This window comes from Podarcis tiliguerta, assembly GCF_965153285.1.
Source record: "Podarcis tiliguerta genome assembly, chromosome: 5".
Taxonomy (NCBI): domain Eukaryota; kingdom Metazoa; phylum Chordata; class Lepidosauria; order Squamata; family Lacertidae; genus Podarcis; species Podarcis tiliguerta.
Genome location: NC_139538.1, coordinates 10,608,166 through 10,630,390, shown reverse-complemented (window position 1 = coordinate 10,630,390; position 22,225 = coordinate 10,608,166). Strand labels below are relative to the sequence as shown.

At 45.4% G+C, this 22,225-nt stretch overlaps 1 protein-coding gene across 3 annotated transcripts in view; it reads left to right on the top strand.

The window, feature by feature from the left end:
• Positions 1-22,225, top strand: part of USP13 (ubiquitin specific peptidase 13) — a 68,186-nt gene that overhangs the window by 29,188 nt on the left and 16,773 nt on the right. For all 3 annotated transcript variants that reach the window (XR_014511722.1, XM_083442055.1, XM_083442056.1), the window contains exons 4-10: positions 1,773-1,894; positions 2,702-2,844; positions 4,333-4,517; positions 10,612-10,706; positions 12,234-12,421; positions 13,541-13,612; positions 14,364-14,457. Coding sequence is in view for 2 of the 3 variants with exons in the window: in XM_083442055.1 (XP_083298181.1) it covers positions 1,773-1,894; positions 2,702-2,844; positions 4,333-4,517; positions 10,612-10,706; positions 12,234-12,421; positions 13,541-13,612; positions 14,364-14,457 (899 nt within the window). In the remaining variant the exon portion in view is untranslated. The remainder of the gene's footprint in view (positions 1-1,772; positions 1,895-2,701; positions 2,845-4,332; positions 4,518-10,611; positions 10,707-12,233; positions 12,422-13,540; positions 13,613-14,363; positions 14,458-22,225) is intronic.

Sequence of the window (22,225 nt, the reverse complement as noted above, 5' to 3'; positions counted from 1 at the left end):
GGCAAAGGAGATAACTGACCTTGAGCGCCTGCTTGGTTCGTATTGAACTGGTATTGGGGAAACCCAAACTGAATGTACTGTTTTTGCAGCACATTTATTAGCAGAGTGAATGGAGCGATGGATGACTGTAGCCTGGGGATTGACAAGATATATTGGAGTGTTTGGTGTGCATTGGCAGGAAGAGTGACATTGGATGAGCTTGTGAGTATTGTCTGATTTGTGCTTTTGCCGTAGGGAAATTAGTAGTATTTAAGAGGGATTCTGGATATGATGTGATTGTGTGGGTGTGGCTGAGCGCTGCATGTTGTGAGTCAGGCGTTGGCAAGAGGGGAGGGATACCTGGTTCTTAAGATATTTTGCAAGGTGGTGCCATATTTTTTTTCTTTTTGTGGATTCTAAATTTTGTTTGGTATTGTAGTTCATCAGTCTCAGTATTTATAGATAGGGATACAGTGGTACCTCAGGTTAAGTACTTACAGTGGTGCCTCGCAAGACAAAATTAATTCGTTCTGCGAGTTTTTTCGTCTTGTGAATTTTTTCGTCTTGCGAAGCACCACTGTGCATTGACGGTTTCCCATAGGAATGCATTGACGGTTTTTTTAAAAAGTGCAAGACGTTTTCGTCTTGCGAAGCAAGCCCATAGGGAAATTCGTCTTGCGAAGCAACTCAAAAAACGAAAAACTCTTTCGTCTTGCGAGTTTTTCGTCTTGCGAGGCATTCGTCTTGCGAGGTACCACTGTAATTCGTTCCGGAGGTCCGTTCTTAACCTGAAACTGTTCTTAACCTGAAGCACCACTTTAGCTAATGGGGCCTCCTGCTGCTGCCACGGTGCCGGAGCCCTATTTCTGTTCTTAACCTGAAGCACTATTTCTGGGTTAGCGGACTGTGTAACCTGAAGCGTATGTAACCCAAGGTACCACTGTATTGTATTGTTGTAACCAGCTTATTTGTTAACATTTGTTTATATAAAATATATAAGCATTTGTTTATATATTACATCAGTGTACAGGGGGCTGTACACAGTCAGAATAAGAATTCTACCCTAAAGGGCGTACAGTCGAAAACAGCCAATATAAACAATACAGTAAAAAATCAATAGTTTAAAATGTCCAGTTCACAAACCATTGCACCAGCTATACTAAAACAGCCACCCACAACTGGAACCAGAAGTCTTCACTGTTTAAGGCCAACAGGGATTGCTTGGCTGATGGATGAAACTTGGTTTGCATCTCTGGGCGATGGCTCCCATAAGTACATACCTGAGGAGTGGGAGAAATGAACATAAGCTCAGAAAATATGCTGAAGTCTTCCAGGTGTTTCTCTCTCACTCCAGCCCTCTCCTCCAGCAAGCCAAGAGGCTGCCTTGGTATTAAGTGTTGTAGATATACATCCCCATATATATTCATGAAATGAATAAATAAAATTTCACAGTTTGGGTACATGTGGGTGGTAGAGAACCACGTACATAGCCTTGACCTCCTAGGAAGAATGGTTGGAATGTAATGAATAAACAAGCTTTCATTTTTTAAAAAACTGACATTTTCCTCAAGAGGTTTAATTAAAGAGAGAGAGAAAATATTGCCTGAGAGTACATGGTTTATTGAATTAACATTTGAACTTTTGTTGTACTGCTAATTGATTTAAAAGTGTTAACTTGAGCAGCTATTCTCTGCCTGAGAATTTCCCAAGCAAAGCCTGGTGTAGGTCTAGTATCTTTACCTGTTATCATTTTAATGTTCTGAGTTTTCTCTCTCTTTCTCTCCCTCTTGCAGACCTAGAATCCAATGGTGACTTAAACAACGATGATTATGAATTTGAGGATGAAGCTAAACTTGTCATATTTCCAGACCACTTTGAAATTCCTTTACCCAACATAGAAGAGTTGCCAGCTTTGGTAAGTGTGGGTAACAGAGAAAGAATGGGATTTAAATTGATTTAATCTGTTTTCACTCTTAAAGGATCATGGGTGCCAAGCCTGGGAAAGACCTCTTTGTGGGACCTTGGAGAACTGCTAGAATAGGCCACGCTGAGCTTAAGTTGGTTTGTAAGGCAGATCCTTATATTTTGGTAGAGCAATGGAATATAATGGCCGAGAGTGTATGTGTTGCATGACTGAGTCCTTTACTAAGATCTTGATTCAGCCTTGAACTCACTTGATGGCCTTGGGCAATATGTTGTCTTTTAGTCTTAACTCCACTCCTCTGCAATATAGGGATACTTTTGACCTGCCTTGCAGGCCTCTTGTGAGGACTACGGAAGGAGTTTGATCATTCTAAAGAGAGCCAGTGTGGTGTAGTGGTTGAGAGCGGTAGTCTTGTAATCTGGGGAACCGGGTTCGCGTCTCCGCTCCTCCACATGCAGCTGCTGGGTGACCTTGGGCCAGTCACACTTCCTTGAAGTCTCTCAGCCCCACTCACAGAGTGTTTGTTGTGGGGGAGGAAGAGAAAGGAGAATGTTAGCCGCTTTGAGACTCCTTAAAGGGAGTGAAAGGTGGGATATCAAATCCAAACTCTTCTTCTTCTTCTTCTTCTTCTTCTTCTTCTTCTTCTTCTTCTTCTTCTTCTATGTGAAAGCTAATTGCTTATCATTACTTGTATACTTGGTTGCAAACACTATAACGTAGGGATAGTTTTGTCTTTTGGTTTTGGTTTTTTATGTTGCCTTTTATGTTCAGTTTGACTTTCACCCCCCCGGCCTCTAGGTTACGATAGCTTGCGATGCAGTCCTCAGTTCGAAATCTCCTTATAGGAAGCAAGACCCAGATTCGTGGGAAGAGGAGCTGCAAGTCTCCAAACATGCCAACACACTTGTACAGATGGACAATGGAGTCAGGATTCCTCCCAGGTGAGACTGTTGCACTTTGTTACCTAAGAACTGCCCTGTGGAACAGATCCCAGAACCCACCTAATTCAGCTTCTGCATCCCATGTTAACCAATTGGATGCCTTTGGGGATGGGTGGTTAGGATAGGTACCTGGTTAAAGAACAGGATCAGAAAACCACACTTGTGATATAGAGAGAAATAGCTAAGGAACTCTCGGGTGAGACCTTCCAGGAGGGCCCTACCCCCACCCCATAGCACATAGATATGTAGCGCAACACTTTTATTGAAGCCATCTTATCTGTCACTCCTCTCATTTTCTGTCTGCAGCAGCCATTAAGTTCCCTGTTGGCAGCTATTTACGTTTTCTTCATACCTATTAACACTGCATTAATCCATTATCTGCCTCACTCAAAGGACATTAAAGTTAATTAAATGATTCTAAAGTGCTCTGCAGTACGTTATATGGTTTTATAACATTTAATATACAATGTTTTAAACCGTTGGCAGGTCTTTCTGCTTTATTTGACACGTTTGTATTGAGTGTTCTGTATTGAATACTCAGTATAGGAGGACAATTTGCTCACATTAATTCCTTTTTACCCAGTCCTCCCTGTTCCTTCCTTTCCATCTTTTTGTTCCCCCACTACCGAAATGTTGGTTGTAAGCTTTCCAAGAGCTTAATGTCTGTTGCGTTTCTTTTCTTATGTTGGTCTGTATACATACAGTATATATATACAGTGGTGCCCCGCAAGACGAATGCCTCGCAAGACGGAAAACCCGCTAGATGAAAGGGTTTTCCGTTTTTCGATGCACTTTGCAGGACGAATTTCCCTATGGGCTTGCTTCACAAGACGAAAATGTCTTGCGAGTCTTGAGATTTTTTTTCCGCTACCCACCCCCTTTTTCTAAGCCGCTAAACTGCTAATAGCCTTTTAGCAGCTAATCCTCTAAGCCTTTAATAGCCGCTAATAGCCGCTAATAGCGCTAATCCGCTAATCCACTAATAGGGTTGCTTCGCAAGACGAAAAAACCACTAGACGAAGAGACTCGCAGAACGAATTAATTTCGTCTTGCGAGGCACCACTGTATATTGATAGCACCATGGACCAGATTCAACTAACAGGTCCTCCTAGTAGACTTCTCCTTGCACAACAGAGCTCCCCTGCATGTCCCCCAATTGGCTCTGGGCAGCTCAGGAGTGAACATAAGAAGGAGAGGCTTGTTTCCTTAGGCAAGCAGAAACGCTTATATTAAGAAAACATTTGTAACAGAGCAATACTGAATTTCTTCCTACGTACAGTTATTGTTAATGCAGAACAGCAGTTTTTGAGGATTGGTGATGTGGGGCTACTCAGATGGCAGCAGATTGTTGTTGTCTCATTGGCAGTTGACAAGAAGAACCCTATGGTTAATCCAGTCTGGGAATCTTGGCCACTTACTGGTTTGGGAGGTAGACCCAGGTTTCCCCAGTACTGCCAATCTAACCCCTGAATGTTTCTTGCTTTTCAGTGGCTGGAAATGCTCAAAATGTGACCTGCGGGAGAATCTTTGGCTGAATCTCACAGATGGGTCAGTACTGTGCGGAAAGTGGTTCTTTTACGGCAGTGGAGGAAATGGACATGCTCTGGAACACTATAAGGAGATGGGTTATCCCTTAGCAGTGAAGCTTGGAACAATTACTCCCGATGGTGCAGGTTAGTCAGTAGGAAAATAAGTACCTTTTATCAGGTAGCCCACATCATCACTGTCTCTTGGTTTTATCACAGACATGTGGTATAGAAGAGGGCAGGAATATGAGGAAGTACCGTATTTTTCACTCTATAAGACGCACCAGACCACAAGACGCACCTCGTTTTTGGAGGAGGAAAACAAGAAAAAAAATATTCTGAATCTCAGAAGCCAGAACAGCAAGAGGGATCGCTGCGCAGTGAAAGCAGCAATCCCTCTTGCTGTTCTGGCTTGTGGGATAGCTGCGCAGCCTGCATTCACTCCATAAGACGCACACCCATTTCCCCTTACTTTTTAGGAGGGAAAAAGTGAGTCTTATAGAGCAAAAAATACGGTAAGCAGGGGTTTTACAGAAACTGAATTCGGGACAAGGTACAACATCCTGCACTCTCACAGAACTGGGATATCCACAAGTGTTCTGGATGATGTCTTTTCTACATTGCAACTCTGGGCCGCAGGAGAGCTGGCTGGCTTGTCTAGGGCTAATGACCGAGCAGAGTTTTGAACATTGAGTTTGCTATGTTCTGTAGTTGACGGGATACGTCCTTCGAACAATACTGGAACCACACAGAAAGGCCAGTAAGGGAGAACACATCTGGCTGTTCTCAACAAAGGCAGCCCATGTTGTGCAACTCAAAGGATTCTCATTCCTGTCCATGCACACAGTTTTGATGCAAAGCGGGGAAACACATCCTTTCAGCATTGCCATGGCAAAACAGATTTGGTGCTTGGCTTGAGTGTGCCACATCCGAGGAGGAGGCTGCACGTTTAGAACAAAGGGATTTGCAGACCCCTTCAGCATAGCCACGTTTTTGTTACCCGGCTCCCAGGGGCCCTGTGGCTCAGCTGGCGGCTCTCTACAGCTCTCCTTCCACCCCCAAACTCTTACCGTAGAATTAATGCAGCGTCAGGAAGCACATAAATCATTGGAACTTCTGGCTGCGACTGAAAAGGGCAGAGTGGCCTCTTGTCATTGTTAATGGTTGTGCACTGAGGGCATAGGGACAAAATTTATTAGAGGAAGGGATGCTAATGAGGCTTATGTGCCCATCATGATGCACGATTGACATACTGCTCTGGAGGGCTTCCATCTGGCCAGGGGTGGGGTGGGGATCAAAGGCTCTGGTCTTGAGTCACCTGAATAATATTTTGGCCAAAGCAGGCTATTAAGAGGACCGACATATTGCAGTGGGAATTTGCGTAACAGTACAGATTTCAGTTGGTTAATAATAGAACAGAGCCGTAGCAGAGAATTAAACATGCACGTAGTCTTTTAAGTATCCTAGGTTACCTTTAAAATCTTTATCATTCATCCTTGCGAACAATTCTTTTAGCAGGGAGGGGAGGAGGGACAATAGTTCTCTGTGTACTCTTCGCTCCCTTCGTCCCCCCCCCGGAAATACACAATAGGCCAGACAACGTGTTTTATTCCTGCTTACAGTAAACAAGAGCAGTTTACTAATCCTTAATATTTTGTTTTTGTCTAATTTGTGATCAGTTAGATACCAGAGGGTCCTAAATACAGAAGGAAATGTGAAACAAGTTTGCAGTCAGTATTGTGAAAAATTCAGGTTTTAAAGTGTACTGATCTTTTGATTTCAGCGGAGAACTGTAAGCTTCAGTTGCATCCCATTCTTATAACTGCTAAAAGGAATTAGTGTAGTTTGCATTTCCAGGGTTCCTTGAGTGCAAACTCAAATGAAAAAAGAAGATATCCAGAGGGGTTGCTTTGTAATCTGTTTCTGCGAAAACAACAAAGAATCTTGTAAGACTTTAAAAGACTGACAAATTATGTTATGTCGTAAGCTTTTGTGGCTTGGAGCCTTCTTCATCAGAAATATGAAATGTAATCCTCAGTTGGCATGGATGTAATGTAAAAGTTGGAGTAAAATGGCAATGAAAGGCAAACAAAGATTTGTATCCAAGTGACCTTAGATGAATATCAGCACTTCAGAAGTTGACCTCAGCTGGCCTCTGGAGTGGCTTATTTGCATGGACTTAAGGTTTCAAATGTTATTGTTTTGTCCCTGTTTTGTTTTATCTCCAGTCAGACATCCATATGGATGTTTTTTCCAGCTGAAGTGAAATGCTTCAAATACTGTTACAGATGTAACCCAAGGTTCATTTAGGTGGCTCTGGTGAAGGTGACTCTGATAAAGCACACAAACTTTTTCCAGGTGTCGCACAGCATTGTGACTTAACTGGAAAAGCACGAGAACACTGAGCTCTTGTTTACAGAGGGGAACAATAACATGTACCTGGAAACAGAGACTCCTTTGGCATGCAGTGGCAGCAGAAGGGCACCATGCCTATCCATAAATGCCAGCAGGGTCACCCTTGGCAGACACTAGCGGAGAGAATGCTGGACTTTATCAGCTGGGCATCACAACGTTTATCGAGAGGAACACTGCTCCTGTTTTTGCCTTGCAGGATTTAGGAGGCCAGAAATTATATGGCTGGATGATGCTCACGGTTTTAGCTCTGATAAAACCTTTGCATGCTGCTTTTGAACCCAAATTAGGATTACAAGGCGATTTAGCAGCAGTAGCAGATCTGAAATTCCAGCTAATTTTAAGTTTCTCCTTTCACTGTTCCTATGGAGAAAGAGGTCATTTGTATTCTCGTTTTTCAAATAAAGAAGGTGGAAATTAGGGAAGGCCTATCCCGTTTCACTGCCTGAGGCAAAATGGGAAGTTCCCCACCTTTCTGCCCCTGCCAAAGCCTCATTTACTAGGATTGTGATTTTGCAGGGCTCTTGTGAGATGTCCCTGGAGCCTGGAAGCCACTGCATCCACTTCTCTGGCGATGGTATGTGCCTATGGAGGTGCCCCTTGGATTTTACCGCCCGAGGTGGCTATCTCAGACTGCCTCATGACCCTGGTGGAAATCCTTTGAACTACATACCCTCATTAGCAATATCAGCATTAGCAGATGGCAATATATTCCTTAGCAGATGGGAAGCTATGAGATGACTTGCCCCAAAGGCACACGGTATGCTTTGAATGCAGGTCTTTCAGATTCAAGTGCAGAGCTTTAATCTCCTGGTTCGCGGTCTTGTTCATCCTTCTGTTTTGCCGCACGTACACTGAACATTAAATCCGCTACAGTTAAAACCCAGATGAACTGGTTCCATACTGTGCTGTAAGTGAAGAGGAGACATGGACAGGTTGCCAAAGGCCAGAGATGCCTGCCTGATTCAAGGAATAGAGTAGCCCAGCAACCTCCTGCAGGGGATGGTTAAACAAATATAAACAAACAGACATAGGAGTCCTTAATGGATCTGCTTCATGGAGAAAAACATCTTTGCCAGCCTGTTTAGACGCCACAGCTTGGATCCTAAGTTGCTCCTCCATCCATGCAATTGGGGGTTTGGGAGCAATTGCTCCCAACTCCTACCCCCTGCAGCCCACAACACCATATGCCACACCATTCCCAAGGCTCCTGCAACCCCAGGACCAGATTTTTGAGGGGTGGGTCCGCATGTGCGCACTGAGGGAGCTGCAGAGGAAAAATAGAGGCAGGAAAGGCACGTTCCGTGAACTCCGTTGCATTAAATGGAAGGAAAGTTCGGATCCACCCTAAAATACTATGTGTCTGAGCCCATGCTCTGAGATTGGGGGAGCACACAAGGAGTTACTTACAGGGATGAGGAGAGCAATTGAGGATTTGTGGGGAGGGCACATCTGGCACGTGCTGATGTCTGTTGCAACTGTACCCCACGCTTCTTGGATGGAATTCTGGATACCTCGAACTTGCTGGTAAAGCAAGGCCTCATAGAATCGTAGAATGATATAGTTGGAAGAGACCCAAAGGGCCATCTCGTCTCCTGCAACACACCTTTTTACTAGCTTCTTGGGCTGCTAGTGCCACCAAGGGAAATGTTGTCTGCTTTCAACTATCAAGCTATGCAAGAACCTGGGGGGTGGGGAGTGGGTCTGCCTTCTTATTTTGTACATAACAGCCCACACAGCTGCCCTCTCAGTGGCTACTAATCCTGCTGACTACATACTACCTCCAGCATTAGAGGCAGTATGGTGCTGGTGATCATCACTGCATCTTCTGACAGCAGATTTCATAGCTGAAGTGCAGTCCCAGGTTCTTCTGTCCCAGGGCAACTACATCCTTGTGCAAATTAATTGAAACAAACAATGTAGTTTATTGTACAAAACTCACATATACACGTACATTAGTAACTGATATGACCTCTGCTATTTTAAAGCAGCATTTGAACATGGTTTGACATGGAGTCACTGTTGATTTTTGGATCCCTGTACCACACTTGAATCAGTGCCTGAATGAGCTTCTCCATAGTCTTACAGTCTACAGCACTGAGGCGACTTTTGCATATAGCCCACAAATTCTCAGTGGGATTTGCGTACGGGGAATTCCTTGGACAATCAAGTATTTGCTGCTCTGTCATGAATTTTTCACCACTTTCGATGTGTGACGGAGGGGGCTAGGTCCTGCTGCAATATCCCAGTGCTATCAGGACACCTCTTTTCCAGCTCTGGAATAACTCCCTTTCGTAGAACCTCGATATGTTGTGGCCAGAGCATCATTCCTTCTATTGGCTGCAGGCTTCCAACACCATAATGATCAACTGACTTTTTGTGTTCGTTTTGAGTACAGGATTACGAGTAAGATAGAAAACATGCTTTGTTTCAATTAATTTGCACAAGGGTGTAGCATTTGGAGCAGAGTGTTCTTTCTGGCAGGTGGGTCAGGAAAGTTCTCAGCAGCTGCTCTTTCTCTTGCCGATGAAGGAACATGGCAGTCCTCCCCTTGCTGTGTTATGTTCCTCTTGAACGGCAGGGGTTGACCTGTGCTGCGCCCTGGCTTTTAGCTAACAGTTTTTTAGGCAGTGGAGCTACTTGCAGCCTGGTGGGGAGGTGTGGTCTCTTCATTTGCAGGTAGGCAGTCACTCTGATCGGGAACAAGAGAGAGCACCTGTGTGCCAATTGCCTTGATTTGATTTCGTGGAGAAAAGCGATCCCACAATCCCTGTCTCTCTTAATTTCTGGAGGAGAGGATCCCTCTGGGTTTAGTGGAGCAGGGTTCATAACCCCTCCTTCTTCTCCAGGCAAGAGACGACCTCTGAGTGGCCTTTTTGTTCTCTGGCCAATGGATGCTCTGGCCAGTGGATAGAGCCGAAGTGAGCTTATACTGAACCATTGGTTCATGCAGCCCAGCATTTTCTATTCTTGACTGGCAGTAGCTCTCTAATTTCAAGGCAGAGAAAGTCTGCCCTCTGATACCTTAAAGCAGGCATGTCCAAAGTCTGTCTAATCCAGCCCCTATGGTAGTTAATTGGTGTCTAATCCTAAAAAAAGCTTAACAACTTCAACCCTAAAAAAAGCTCTTAAAAATGTTCACTTCATCAAATCTGCATTTTATTGTTATTCATGTTTTTATACTGTATTTTATGCTGCTTGTACAATTAAATGTTTTAAATTTGTTGTTAGCTGCCCTGAGCCCAGTTTTGAACCGGGAAGGGCGGGGTATAAATAAAAATTTATTATTATTATTATTATTATTATTATTATTATTATTATTATTATTAAATCTGGCTCTCTTTGAAAAAAGTTTGGGCACCCCTGCCTTAAAAGAACTGGAGATTCCAGGGATTGAACCCGAGAACTACTGTGCGGAAAGCATTCATTCTGCCTCTTAGCTGTGACCTTCTTTCTAACACCTGAAAGCTCACTGCCACAAGGACAGAGCCGGTTGCCTTGTTCTGTGCCTCTCAAATTGCCCCTGCTCCAGGCTGGGCAATGTGGGATGAAGCCACAGAACAGTGGCACACCAAGCTGCTGCAGCAATGTCTGAAGGGCACCTTAGAATAGGGATCTCTTGGTTGCCAATGGAACCATTATAATGTGGAGAACTTGGTAGCGAACAGAATGTCCAGAATTTGCTTAATAGTTGAGCTGGCAAGCGTGCAGCAAAATTACTATTGCTTGGCATATTATGTCGGTGGTAAAGCTTCAAGAATATGCTGTTGTGAAATAACGCTGACGGGTAACACTCGGTGAGCAGTGCTTTTTCTTCTTTTCTCCGCAGATGTCTATTCCTTTGATGAAGAGGAGGCGGTTTTGGACCCACACATAGCCAAACACTTAGCACATTTTGGCATTGATATGCTCCAAATGCATGTAGTAAGCGGCCTTCCTTTTATTCAGGATCTGTATCTTCAGCAGTCATGGAAAATAGCGGGGGAAATCAGTGCCTCAATTGGAAAAGCACACTTTCCATTCTTGCGGGAGATCCTTCTTTCTTTTAAAATATATAATCTGCTTTTCAGTTTATGTTCTCCTGCTAAAAGGCATCTGATAACATAATAAAACGACACCAGGCTGTTTCTTTCTTTCTTTTTTTATTAAAGATTTTCTTGTTTTACAGAAGTACAGTGGTGCCTCGCAAGACAAAATTAATTTGTTCTGTGAGTTTTTTCGTCTTGCGAAGCACCACTGTGTATTGACGGTTTCCCATAGGAATGCATTGGCGGTTTTTAAAAAAAGGCGCAAGACATTTTCGTCTTGCGAAGCAAGCCCATAGGGAAATTCGTCTTGTGAAGCAACTCAGAAAACGAAAAACTCTTTCGTCTTCCGAGGCATTTGTCTTGCGAGGTACCACTGTAAGTGTAATGCCTCGTATTTTTTCCATGTAACATTTTTACAAATTCTGAGTTTGGTAAGGCTCTAAGCATGTAGAGTGGGAAGTGAGAAGGGAGTGGGGATCCTTTCTCAGCCCAGGGACCACATTACCTTCTGGGGAATCTTTTGGGGGCTGCTTGCAAGTGGTTGGAACGATGATTGTAAACTTCGGACCAGATACAGAGGCCTGGAATGCTGCTTTTGGCGTGAGGTTCCCCAACCCTGATGTACGATATATGTGTATTTGGAAACCAAGGCTACACTTGCCCTCCTGTCCAGGATTGAACCGTACAGTCACATTTTGCAAAGTTTAAAAAAGTAAAGGGACCCCTGAACATTAGGTCCAGTCGTGACCAACTCTAGGGTTGCGGCGCTCATCTCGCTTTATTGGCCGAGGGAGCCAGCGTACAGCTTCGGGTCATGGGGCCAGTATGACAAAGCCGCTTCTGGCGAACCAGAGCAGCGCACAGAAATGCCGTTTACCTTCCCGCCAGAGCAGTACCTATTTATCTACTTGCACTGGCATGCTAGGTTGGCAGGAGCAGGGACCAAGCAACGGGAGCTCACCCCATCGCGGGGATTCAAACTGCCGACCTTCTGATCGGCAAGTCTTAGGCTCTGTGGTTTAACCCACAGCACCACCCGCCTCCCTAAGTTTAGGTCTCTGCAAATCGGACTCTCCATTTTTATTTTTATTTTTACCACATATTGCATGTGAAGCTCCACAGAAAAACGAGGGAGCTTTTTATGGCTATAGCAGTGGATCTTTCTGTGTTGCGGCTATAAAAGTGGGAGTAAGTTGTGACTGCAGTTGCTTAGATAATTCAGCAGGTGGAGACATTATTGCATTTGTATCTCAGCAAGCAGAAAGCAAGCTATTTTATTTCTGAGTGTTTCATTTGGGAAGGTTCTCAGAACCAGGTGTTTTCTTCTTTTTTCTATTTAAATACACCTGCATTCTAAGTTCTTAACATGCGCTTTTGTAAACTGCTGCTTCTTAAAAGCTTTTTCTTTTTTTTTTGCATTCAGACGGAGAATGGCTCGAGAGATAACGACATCAAACCCAGAGTCTCTGAATGGGAAGTGATCCAAGAGTCTGGCATGAAGCTAAAGCCAATGTATGGTCCAGGATACACGGGCATGAAAAACCTGGGGAACAGCTGCTATGTCAACACTGTCCTACAAGCCATTTTCAGCATCCCTGAATTTCAGAGAGCGTAAGTCATTCTAGGGAAGTTTTTCAGAACCTCTTATGTTCCTCATTGCGCTACTAAGGCTCGCTACAGTACAGAATGGCAGACCTCAGGTCTGCCCCAATGCTTATCCCCAACAAGGGAGCTGTGGTTAATTGGGACTTCCTGGGAAGTATGCCTGTCCATTGGTGAATGTAGTTATTGCATTCTCACTTTACATATTTTGTGAAGTGAGTCTAATAGATACATGTCCAACCCATGTTTTATTTTTTCCATCTCTCTTTTTTTGAAAGCACTGCTAAGCTTGCTGGATTTTATAGGATCCTTCATCGTCTCCTCCCACCCTTGCAGCAACCATCTGTTTATTGAGTGCATATATAAATACTTTCAAGCACAGTGGTGTGAATCCCCCGAGAGTCCCCTGGCCAGAGGGGATGGCTAGTCATTAGAATCCCTTCCCCCTGTCAACTGCACACTCTTGCCTGGCAACAGGGTCTGCATAGCTGTCCTAGGAACTAATCTACTCCATCCTTCAGCCAGATGGAGATGGGGAGATGGAGAAGGGAAGGAACGTCCAGTGATTCCTGTTCTTCCTCTCTGCAGCCCCCTCTGCCCCCTAAATCTGTTCCTGAAGGGCCCCCAGTCCTCCAGAGCAGATTTTGAGGAAGTGCATGGGAAGGAGGAACGGGTGAACATTTCCTTATTCTCGCGTTCTGCTGCCGGATGCCTTCTGTCAGCAGTGTGGAAGCATTGGATACCACCCAATGCAAAGAAAAAACCAACAGTGAGAGACTAAGAATGTTAGCAATTAAAATCCACCAGAAGTAGAATTAAGAGATGCTATATGTTAAAAGCTCATTGAATCAGGTGTCTTCAGTTTCTGACAGAATAGAGATGGAGATGGTGTCTGACTGATGGATTTTGACTTGGGGACCTCAGCACTGTTATAGGAAAGACCCGGCCTCTCATTCTTGTCACAGTGGGTATATTGAGATGGCAACAAGAGCAAGACCTCTGAAGTAGATTTTAAGGCCTAGGGAAGACTATATGGGAGCAAATCGTCTCCTCAGCAAATTATGTCAGTGGAAAACAATCTGCTCTGTTTGAATGTTCTCTTTTTCCTCCACAATTCTCTCTGGATAGGTACGTCGGAAACCTTCCAAGAATATTTGACTACTCTCCTCTAGACCCAACACAAGATTTCAACACACAAATGTAAGTGGCAGGTTTTATATTAAGCAGCAGATTTATCTGAATGGTTATTTCTCCCACATGGTTTGTTGCTTTAATAACCTTTAGGAGGTACCCAGACAAACACCATTCTGGACATGGGGGGAAATGTACTAATTGCCTTTTGGCATTCTTATTAAATGACAGATTTCCTTTTGAACTTGGTTAGTGGCATGGCTTGCAGCGGCAATTATTCACGGTAGCTTTATCTTATAGGATGTAATTGATTATAAAGCTGACTTTAGCTGTTTCCATTCTATGGATAGTGCCAAGCATTTGTTGATTTTGTTTGTTCAGTATTTATATTGCTGCTTTACAATTTTCATTTAATTTATTTTTGGAATCACCTGTGACATTTGAGAAATGATTGTTCTTGATTGACTTTGATCTGATCGCTGTCTTTGATTTGACCTGGACTTTCACCAGAGTAGTCCTGTTGTTTGTAATAAGCATAGCTATGTGGTATGGAGAGTATTTTCTCCCACATAGCTAACGCTACAATATTTTGTACGACTTTCTGCTTTTTGAAATGGGGGGGGCCAAGAGGGAAGAAGCTTAGGTAGATCATAGTAAGGATGTGTGTTCAGGATGTGTGTTAACAGATGGGCCACATTTAGCCTTACTTTCACCCTCCTGCTGTTTTCTCCCTACTCTGAGCCTGGTGGGAAACATTTTGTGTGCTTTCTCTCTCCTTCCCTACTCCCACCCCACCCCTCCCCCCCTCCCTCTACTACAGGGCTAAATTGGGACATGGCCTCCTTTCAGGCCAATACTCTAAACCACCAACGAAATCTGAGCTCATTGAACAGGTGATGAAAGAAGAACACAAGGTATTTACCTAGCATGCACAGCTTGATAACTAGGTAGAAGATGTCAGGAGTTCAGCCTACACTCGAGTAGGACTTGCAGAGACACATGCACGATTGGCATGTTCCCTCCCTCCTGGACGATCGTTCAGGAGCTTCATAAGCTTTCTTCAGCCCGAACATCACAGTGACCGATGCCAACCAACACTGGCACACTTAGGGATCCGCAGAGTATGCGCAGTTGCGTAACAGACCTGAGCAACTCAGCATTTTGGCTAATTTTCCATATTTTTCGCTCTATAACACGCACCCGACCATAACACGCACGTAGTTTTTAGAGGAGGAAAATCCGTAGGCATGCCACCCGTAGGCATTCCCTCCATAACACGCATAGACATTTCCCCTTACTTTTTAGGAGGAAAAAAGTGAGTGTTATGGTGCAAAAAATACCGTACTTTACATATAAACACACACGGAGCACTGCAACATGGCTCCCTTTCTCTCTAGCATCAGACAGAAAAAGAACAAAGGACAATAGTCCCACTTCACGGAACACAGTAACACAAACATCCTGTCTCCATCACTTCCCACTGTGTGGAGTCAAAACATACACCGTCATGTGAAAGACAAAAATCTGCAAGCATGGAGCAGGAATTCTAACAGAAGAGGCATCCAGGCAACAGTGTAGCTAGCTGCTTGGGTTCCCAGGGCGAGCTGCCCATGGGGGTGGGGCAAGCTGCCCACTGGGTGGGGCGAAGCAGGGCAGGGCATGCTGCGTGGAGCCTCACCGCCACCTCATCTACAGCTGTAGGGAGGCTGAGCCTGGGGGAGACGGGCAGACTCAAGCCCCATGCTGCTGTTTTGGGCAGCGCAGAGCCTTCAGGCACCCAAGCCATCCAAGGGAGACGCATGGCTAGGGCGCCTGCAGGCCCTGCGGTAAGTGCCACCCCCCCGTGGTGTGGCACCTCCCCCACCTAGCTACGCCTCTGTCGACAGATCTGGTCTGTGCCATGCATCAGCTGAGCATGGCTCCCCAGAACACGTTCTTAGACATAATTTATAATGCATTGGCAGTGCCGTAGCAAATCTGCGGTGGTTCCTTGCCAAGGTGGCTCAGTGTGGAATGAAGCCCTGAAGGCAGAAAGCCTGATAACTGCTGGTGGCAGATATACCCCAAAAGCAGCCCAGAGTCCTAGCCAGAGTAAATGCATATAGAAACAGGACAAACCTGAATATTTTTAAGAACTGCAGCACGGAACGCAGCACAGATTTGACTTTAGCACCTCTGAGCGGTTGAGGACAGCCTTCTATTTATCTTTCCTTTACTGAGGCAGTATTGTTGCATTCTGGAAGCAGTGCTCGGAGCTAGTATGCTTGGCCCACTGGGGGATTTAAAAAATTGATATATTTATGGCTGCCTGCCATTGATGGATGGATGGCGGCTAACAGATTGAGGTTGAATCCTGACAAGACAAAAGTACTGTTTTGGGGGGACAGGAGGCAGGCAGGTGTGGAGGATTCCCTGGTCCTGAATGGGATGCCCCTGAAGGACCAGGTGTGTAGCCTGGGAGTCATTTTGGACTCACAGCTGTCCATGGGGGCACAGGTCAAATCTGTATCCAGGCCAGCTGTTTACCAGCTCCATCTGGTAGGTTGGCTGAGACCCTATCTGCCTGCAGACTGTCTTGCCAGAGTGGTGCATGCTCTGGTTATCTCCCGCTTGGACTACTGCAATGCGCTCTACGTGGGGCTACCTTTGAAGGTGACCCGGAAACTACAACTAATCCAGAATGCGGCAGCTAGACTGGTGACTGGGAGCGGCCACCGAGACCATATAACACCTACATTGAAAGACCTACATTGGCTCCCAGTACGTTTCCGAGCACAATTCAAAGTGTTGGTGCTGACCTTTAAAGCCCTAAATGGCCTCGGTCCAGTATATCTGAAGGAGCATCTCCACCCCCATCGTTCTGCCTGGACACTGAGGTCCAGCTCCGAGGGCCTTCTGGCGGTTCCCTCACTGCGAGAGGCCAAGTTACAGGGAGCCAGGCAGAGGGACTTCTCGGTAGTGGTGCCCGCCCTGTGGAACGCCCTCCCATCAGATGTCAAAGAGATAAACAACTACCTGACATTTAGAAGATACCTGAAGGCAGCCCTGTTTAGGGAAGTTTTTAATATGTGACATTTTAGTGTATTTTTCATCTTTGTTGGAAGCTGCCCAGAGTGGCTGGGGAAACCCAGCCAGATGGGCGGGGTACAAATTATTATTATTATTATTATTGTTATTGTTATTGTTATTGTTATTGTTATTGTTATTGTTATTGTTATTATTATTATATTTGCTTTTATTAGGTCACTGTCTGACATAGTCCAGCTTGTGTCCAGTTAGCGTTTTGTGTCGCTGTCAATCTTTTGTTATCCTAAAACTCACAATGTCCCCCCCCCCTTCCTCTCCCTCTCTAAGGTGGTCTGTTTGGAAAGGAAAGGTCACCATGTAATGGATACAGGAGATGCAGTAGCCGGAGAGGAATTTTTGTTCCTGGAAGAACTGCTCAGAGTAAACGCAGTGGTGTATTTATAGCAGGGTTGCAAGTTCAAACCAGAATAGTAATGATTTGTTTGAAATCATTTTAAATCTGCAACACGTGTTGTTGTTTTTTTAAAAAAAGCTTAAAACTTTGAACTGAGTAATTACTCAAAGCTAATTTTAGTCAGCTAAGGCAAATTCTAAAGGGCTAGGGCCAAGAGTTAAAGATATACACCTTCTGCTTTTGGAAGGCTGTTCTGGTTCTGGTATGTTCCTGCTTAAATAAGGGATTAAATATAAAATGTTAAAGATGTCATAACCCCCTTCTTTTTTTAGAGGACCCACCTCCTGTACCTATTATTATTATTAAAAATACATCTTTCCCTGAATTGGGTTCTTAGCGGTCACCCATCCAAGTTGCTAATTAGGGTTACAGTGGTACCTCACATTAAGTACTTAATTCGTTCCGGAGGTCCATTCTTAACCTGAAACTGTTCTTAACCTGAAGCAGCACTTTAGTTAATGGGGCCTCCTGCTGCTGCCGCGCCACTGGAGCACGATTTCTGTTCTCATCCTGAAGCAAAATTCCTAACCTGAAGCACTATTTCTGGGTTAGCAGAGTCTGTAACCTGAAGCGTCTGTAACCTGAGGTACCACTGTATATTTGTTTAGCAGCAAGATGGTCCCAAAGATGGCATTTCCTTTCTAAATGATAGTGGCAGCTTTTCTTTATTAAAGTCTAAGCTATTGCACCCCTCAGGATCTGTAGAAAGGCAGCTGTATGGAGGCTTTGCTAAAACGAAAATTTATTTAAACGTGGTTGGTTTATCGATTAGCTAACAATTCTTTAATAGCAGTCCTCAGTTTATAGAGTCCCTAAAGAAGATGGGGAGAATTGGAGCTTATTCACATGACCAACTGAGCGCAAATTAGTTCTAGGGAGAGCCTATGCATTTTAGCTCCTGGTCTGTGATGAGGTGGCTGCATTGCCTCTGTCAACATATGAAGTGTTTTGATGTACCGCTGCAGATCTTGCTTCTCGGTTGTTTTTAGTGGTGTTCCAAAATCTGAACCCCGCGCATAGTAGAACATGTGTACGACTGGCTCAAGCCAGGATGGGAGCCAGTAGTGGTGAGCTTTCTCAGTGGGTTTTCTTTTACTACTCTTCATCCACCCCCTATTATTGCCTTATGGCAAGAGCAGAATTCTTGTTTTGCTCACCCCTGCAGCCAATGGCTGAGGCCGGGGGAATGGGAGAAACCACAGCTGCCCTGTCTTTCAGCGTTAGAGAGACGTTCTGGGCATGCATTCCTCTTTGCTTCCCACTTTTGTATCCTGCCTGTCCTCTGGATAGTAACTCTGGAGTAACATGCATGGAATTCCGTTTTACCTTCATAAGAATTGTGTCGTTGAATTTAGAAGAAGAAGAAGAAGAAGAGTTTGGATTTGATATCCCGCCTTTCACTCCCTTTCAGGAGTCTCAAAGCGGCTAACAATCTCCTTTTCCCTTCCTCCCCCACAACAAACACTCTGTGAGGTGAATGGGGCTGAGAGACCTCAAAGAAGTGTGACTGGCCCAAGGTCACCCAGCAGCTGCTTGTGGAGGAGCGGAGACGCGAACCCGGTTCCCCAGATTAGGAGACTACCACTCTTAACCACTACACCACACTGGCTCTCCAAGAGCGGGGTTTTGTGGCAGAGTAAAACCACTCTTGCCACTCCCGTGTTGAATCAGCATCATGTTTACAGTAGCCTTTTCCCAAGGTTCATGCTATTTGGTGGAGTTGCTGCGTCGATGAAGAGGCGCAGATAGCAGCTATAACAAAGGTGGCATTTTTTCATCTCCGCCAAGCTAAGCAGTTGGCTCCTTACCTCTCTCGCCCTGACCTAGCCACTGTGATCCACGCAACGGTCACCTCCAGACTATTGTATTATTGTAACTCGCTCTACGTGGGGCTGCCCTTGAGGCTGACCCAGAAACTCCAGCGGGTGCAGACTGCCGCGGTGAGACTCCTTACGGGGTCCTCGCTGCGATATCACATTCACCCGGTGCTGTACCAGCTGCACTGGCTCCCGGTGGAGTACAGGATCAGGTTTAGGGTGCTGGTTTTAACCTTTAAAGCCCTATACGGCCTAGGACCCTCATACCTACAGGACCGTCTCTCCTGGTATGTCCCACGGAGGACCTTACGGTCTCTAAACAAAAACATCTTGGAGGTCCTGGGCCACAGGGAGGTTAGGCTGGCCTCAACCAGAGCCAGGGCTTTATCGGCTGTGGCTCCAATCTCGTGGAACATTCTGTCACAAGAGACTAGGGCCCTGCGGGACTTGACATCTTTCCGCAGGGCTTGCAAGACAGAGCTGTTCCACCAGGCCTTTGGCCAAGGCACAGCCTGACCCCCTCCTTTGGTAATCCTCACAGAACTCTAGCCTAATGGTTGCCATTAATTTGATTTGAACTGATTTTATAATGAATTGATTTTAGAATGCTGTATTATTTTACTGTTGTTAGCCTCTCTGAGCCCAGCTTCGGCTGGGGAGGGCGGGATATAAATAAAATTTTATTATTATTATTTATTATTGATGAGGAAAGTGATGAGCCTCTATGTGATTGGTGGAGTCAGTGGCGTAGCGTGGGTTGTCAGCACCCGGGGCAAGGCAAGTAATTTGCGCCCCCTAACCCGGGGCAAGGCAAGTAATTTGCGCTCCCCCCCCCTGCACTGTCCCTCCCCCAGATAGTCCCTCTCTCTCTCTCTGCACCACACCGCACGCCTGGCACCCTCCACTCCACAGTGGGCGGCGACCCAGCGGCTCGGATCGGATTCGCACAGGCAGCACTGCAGTGAGAGAGAGTGAGTGAGCCAGGTAGGGGCAGAGAGCTGCGAGTGCGAGCACGCCCCCCCCCCCCAGATGTTGCGCCCGGTGCGGCCGGCCCCCCTGCACCCCCCACGCTACGCCACTGGGTGGAGTAAAGGGTGCTTTGACTTGGACATGGGCGGAGGACTGGATGAGAGGCATCAGCGGAGCCTCCTAACCAATGTGGGCTGGGGTGCCCAAACTCAGTGCAGCCAAAGAGTTTTCTGCCTATATAACCTACAGAAACAAAACAAGACAAATGCAAATCCCGTTGCTGATGTTTTGCAAAGCTTCACCATCCAGTTCTCCGTGTTGCAATTGAAGGATGGCTTCCTTGCTCTCCATGTTACTGCCACCCTCTGCCCCAATCTTTCGGGCTACCTGTACAAAATCATGATTATGTGTGAATCCAGAATAACATATTGGATATTGGGCAAACTGCTTTCTCTGACCGTCTCAGTGGAACTACCTGTTTGTCTGCCCCCTCCCCCGCCCCATGAAAAACGCAAGTTCAAAACCTATTTAGCAAAGGAGCACATTTCAGCCTTAGTTCATATTAATGCACTGCCATCATGAGAGGCAATGCAGTCGAAACAGAAGCGTCATAGCAATGATTAATTTTACATTTTCTTCCTCACACTCTTATTTCTGACAGGCAATGCCAAGTTTAGTGTAAAAATGGTCCATCAGATTTACTTGGATATATCTACCTTGTTTTTCACACCGATACCATGGCACATTACATGGTGCCTGTTAACACACTTCATAGAGAGCTGCTGTATATTTTAATTTCTTGCATCTATTGGAATCCATCCATCGTTGGATGACGTCATTGGGCGCCTCCTGCCCAAAGCGTTCATGTGAGAGATTGAGTAATCTGACCCAGCTTATTTTTAGCTAAACGGTTTTGCAACTGTTGATGGGGAAAGCGTTGCCAGAATTTTCTCTCTTGTTTGCTCTCAGTGTGTGTGCGTGCGTGTGCTCTTTCTTTCTCTCTCTCTCTCTCTCTCTCACACACACACACACATATACACACACACACTTTAAAATCTGCCTGTGCACTGCAGCAGATTAGCTTGGCAGGAGAAGGAAATTCCACAGAGGACGCTTTACCAAAGTAAATAATAAACAGGAGATTTGGGGGAGGGTGGTACAAGGAGGCGGGTGTTCAAGGGTAGCAAACATGGTGTCCTCAGGATGTTGGATTACACCTCTCATAAACCGCAGCCAGCATCTTCCATGTCTTTCAATACCAAGAGCAAGAGCAAACATGGCAGAAAAGCAATAGCTTTCACGCCCTAACCAGATGGACCCTTGATCTGATCTGCCAGAGTTCTTCACGTGTTCTTATCTTTCTCTCATGCAACCAAAACTACAGGCTTCACAAGAAGGGATGGCTATTAAATCAGTTTCAGCCCATAGTGTGAATGCGTCCAACATTGCATTGCCCAGTTTCCCAGTTCTCCTGGCACAGCAGTTCATGCATCTGCATTCCTTCTGCCCCTTCTCCCACCATCTCCAATCACTGACCGTGCTGGCTTACCTAAAAACCCCTTGAATCTTGATACGTCCCTCTTTCAACAAGCCTTCTGAAATCTTTATCCTGGCTGTTACCTTGCCTTGTGTTTTGGATTGACTTTTATAGAATCATAGAATCATAGAGTTGGAAGAGACCACAAGGGCCATCGAGTCCAACCCCCTGCCAAGCAGGAAACACCATCAGAGCACTCCTGACATATGGTTGTCAAGCCTCTGCTTAAAGACCTCCAAAGAAGGAGACTCCACCACACTCCTTGGCAGCAAATTCCACTGTCGAACAGCTCTTCCTGTCAGGAAGTTCTTCCTAATGTTTAGGTGGAATCTTCTTTCTTGTAGTTTGGATCCATTGCTCCGTGTCCGCTTCTCTGGAGCAGCAGAAAACAACCTTTCTCCCTCCTCTATGTGACATCCTTTTATATATTTGAACATGGCTATCATATCACCCCTTAACCTCCTCTTCTCCAGGCTAAACATGCCCAGCTCCCTTCCTCATAATGCCTTATGAGCCTTATGAGCCGTTCCTCATAAGGCATCGTTTCCAGGCCTTTGACCATTTTGGTTGCCCTCCTCTGGACACGTTCCAGTTTGTCAGTGTCCTTCTTGAACTGTGGTGCCCAGAACTGGACACAGTACTCCAGGTGAGGTCTGACCAGAGCAGAATACAGTGGCACTATTACTTCCCTTGATCTAGATGCTATACTCCTATTGATGCAGCCCAGAATTGCATTGGCTTTTTTAGCTGCCGCATCACACTGTTGGCTCATGTCAAGTTTGTGGTCAACCAAGACTCCTAGATCCTTTTCACATGTACTGCTCTCAAGCCAGGTGTCACCCATCTTGTATTTGTGCCTCTCATTTTTTTTGCCCATT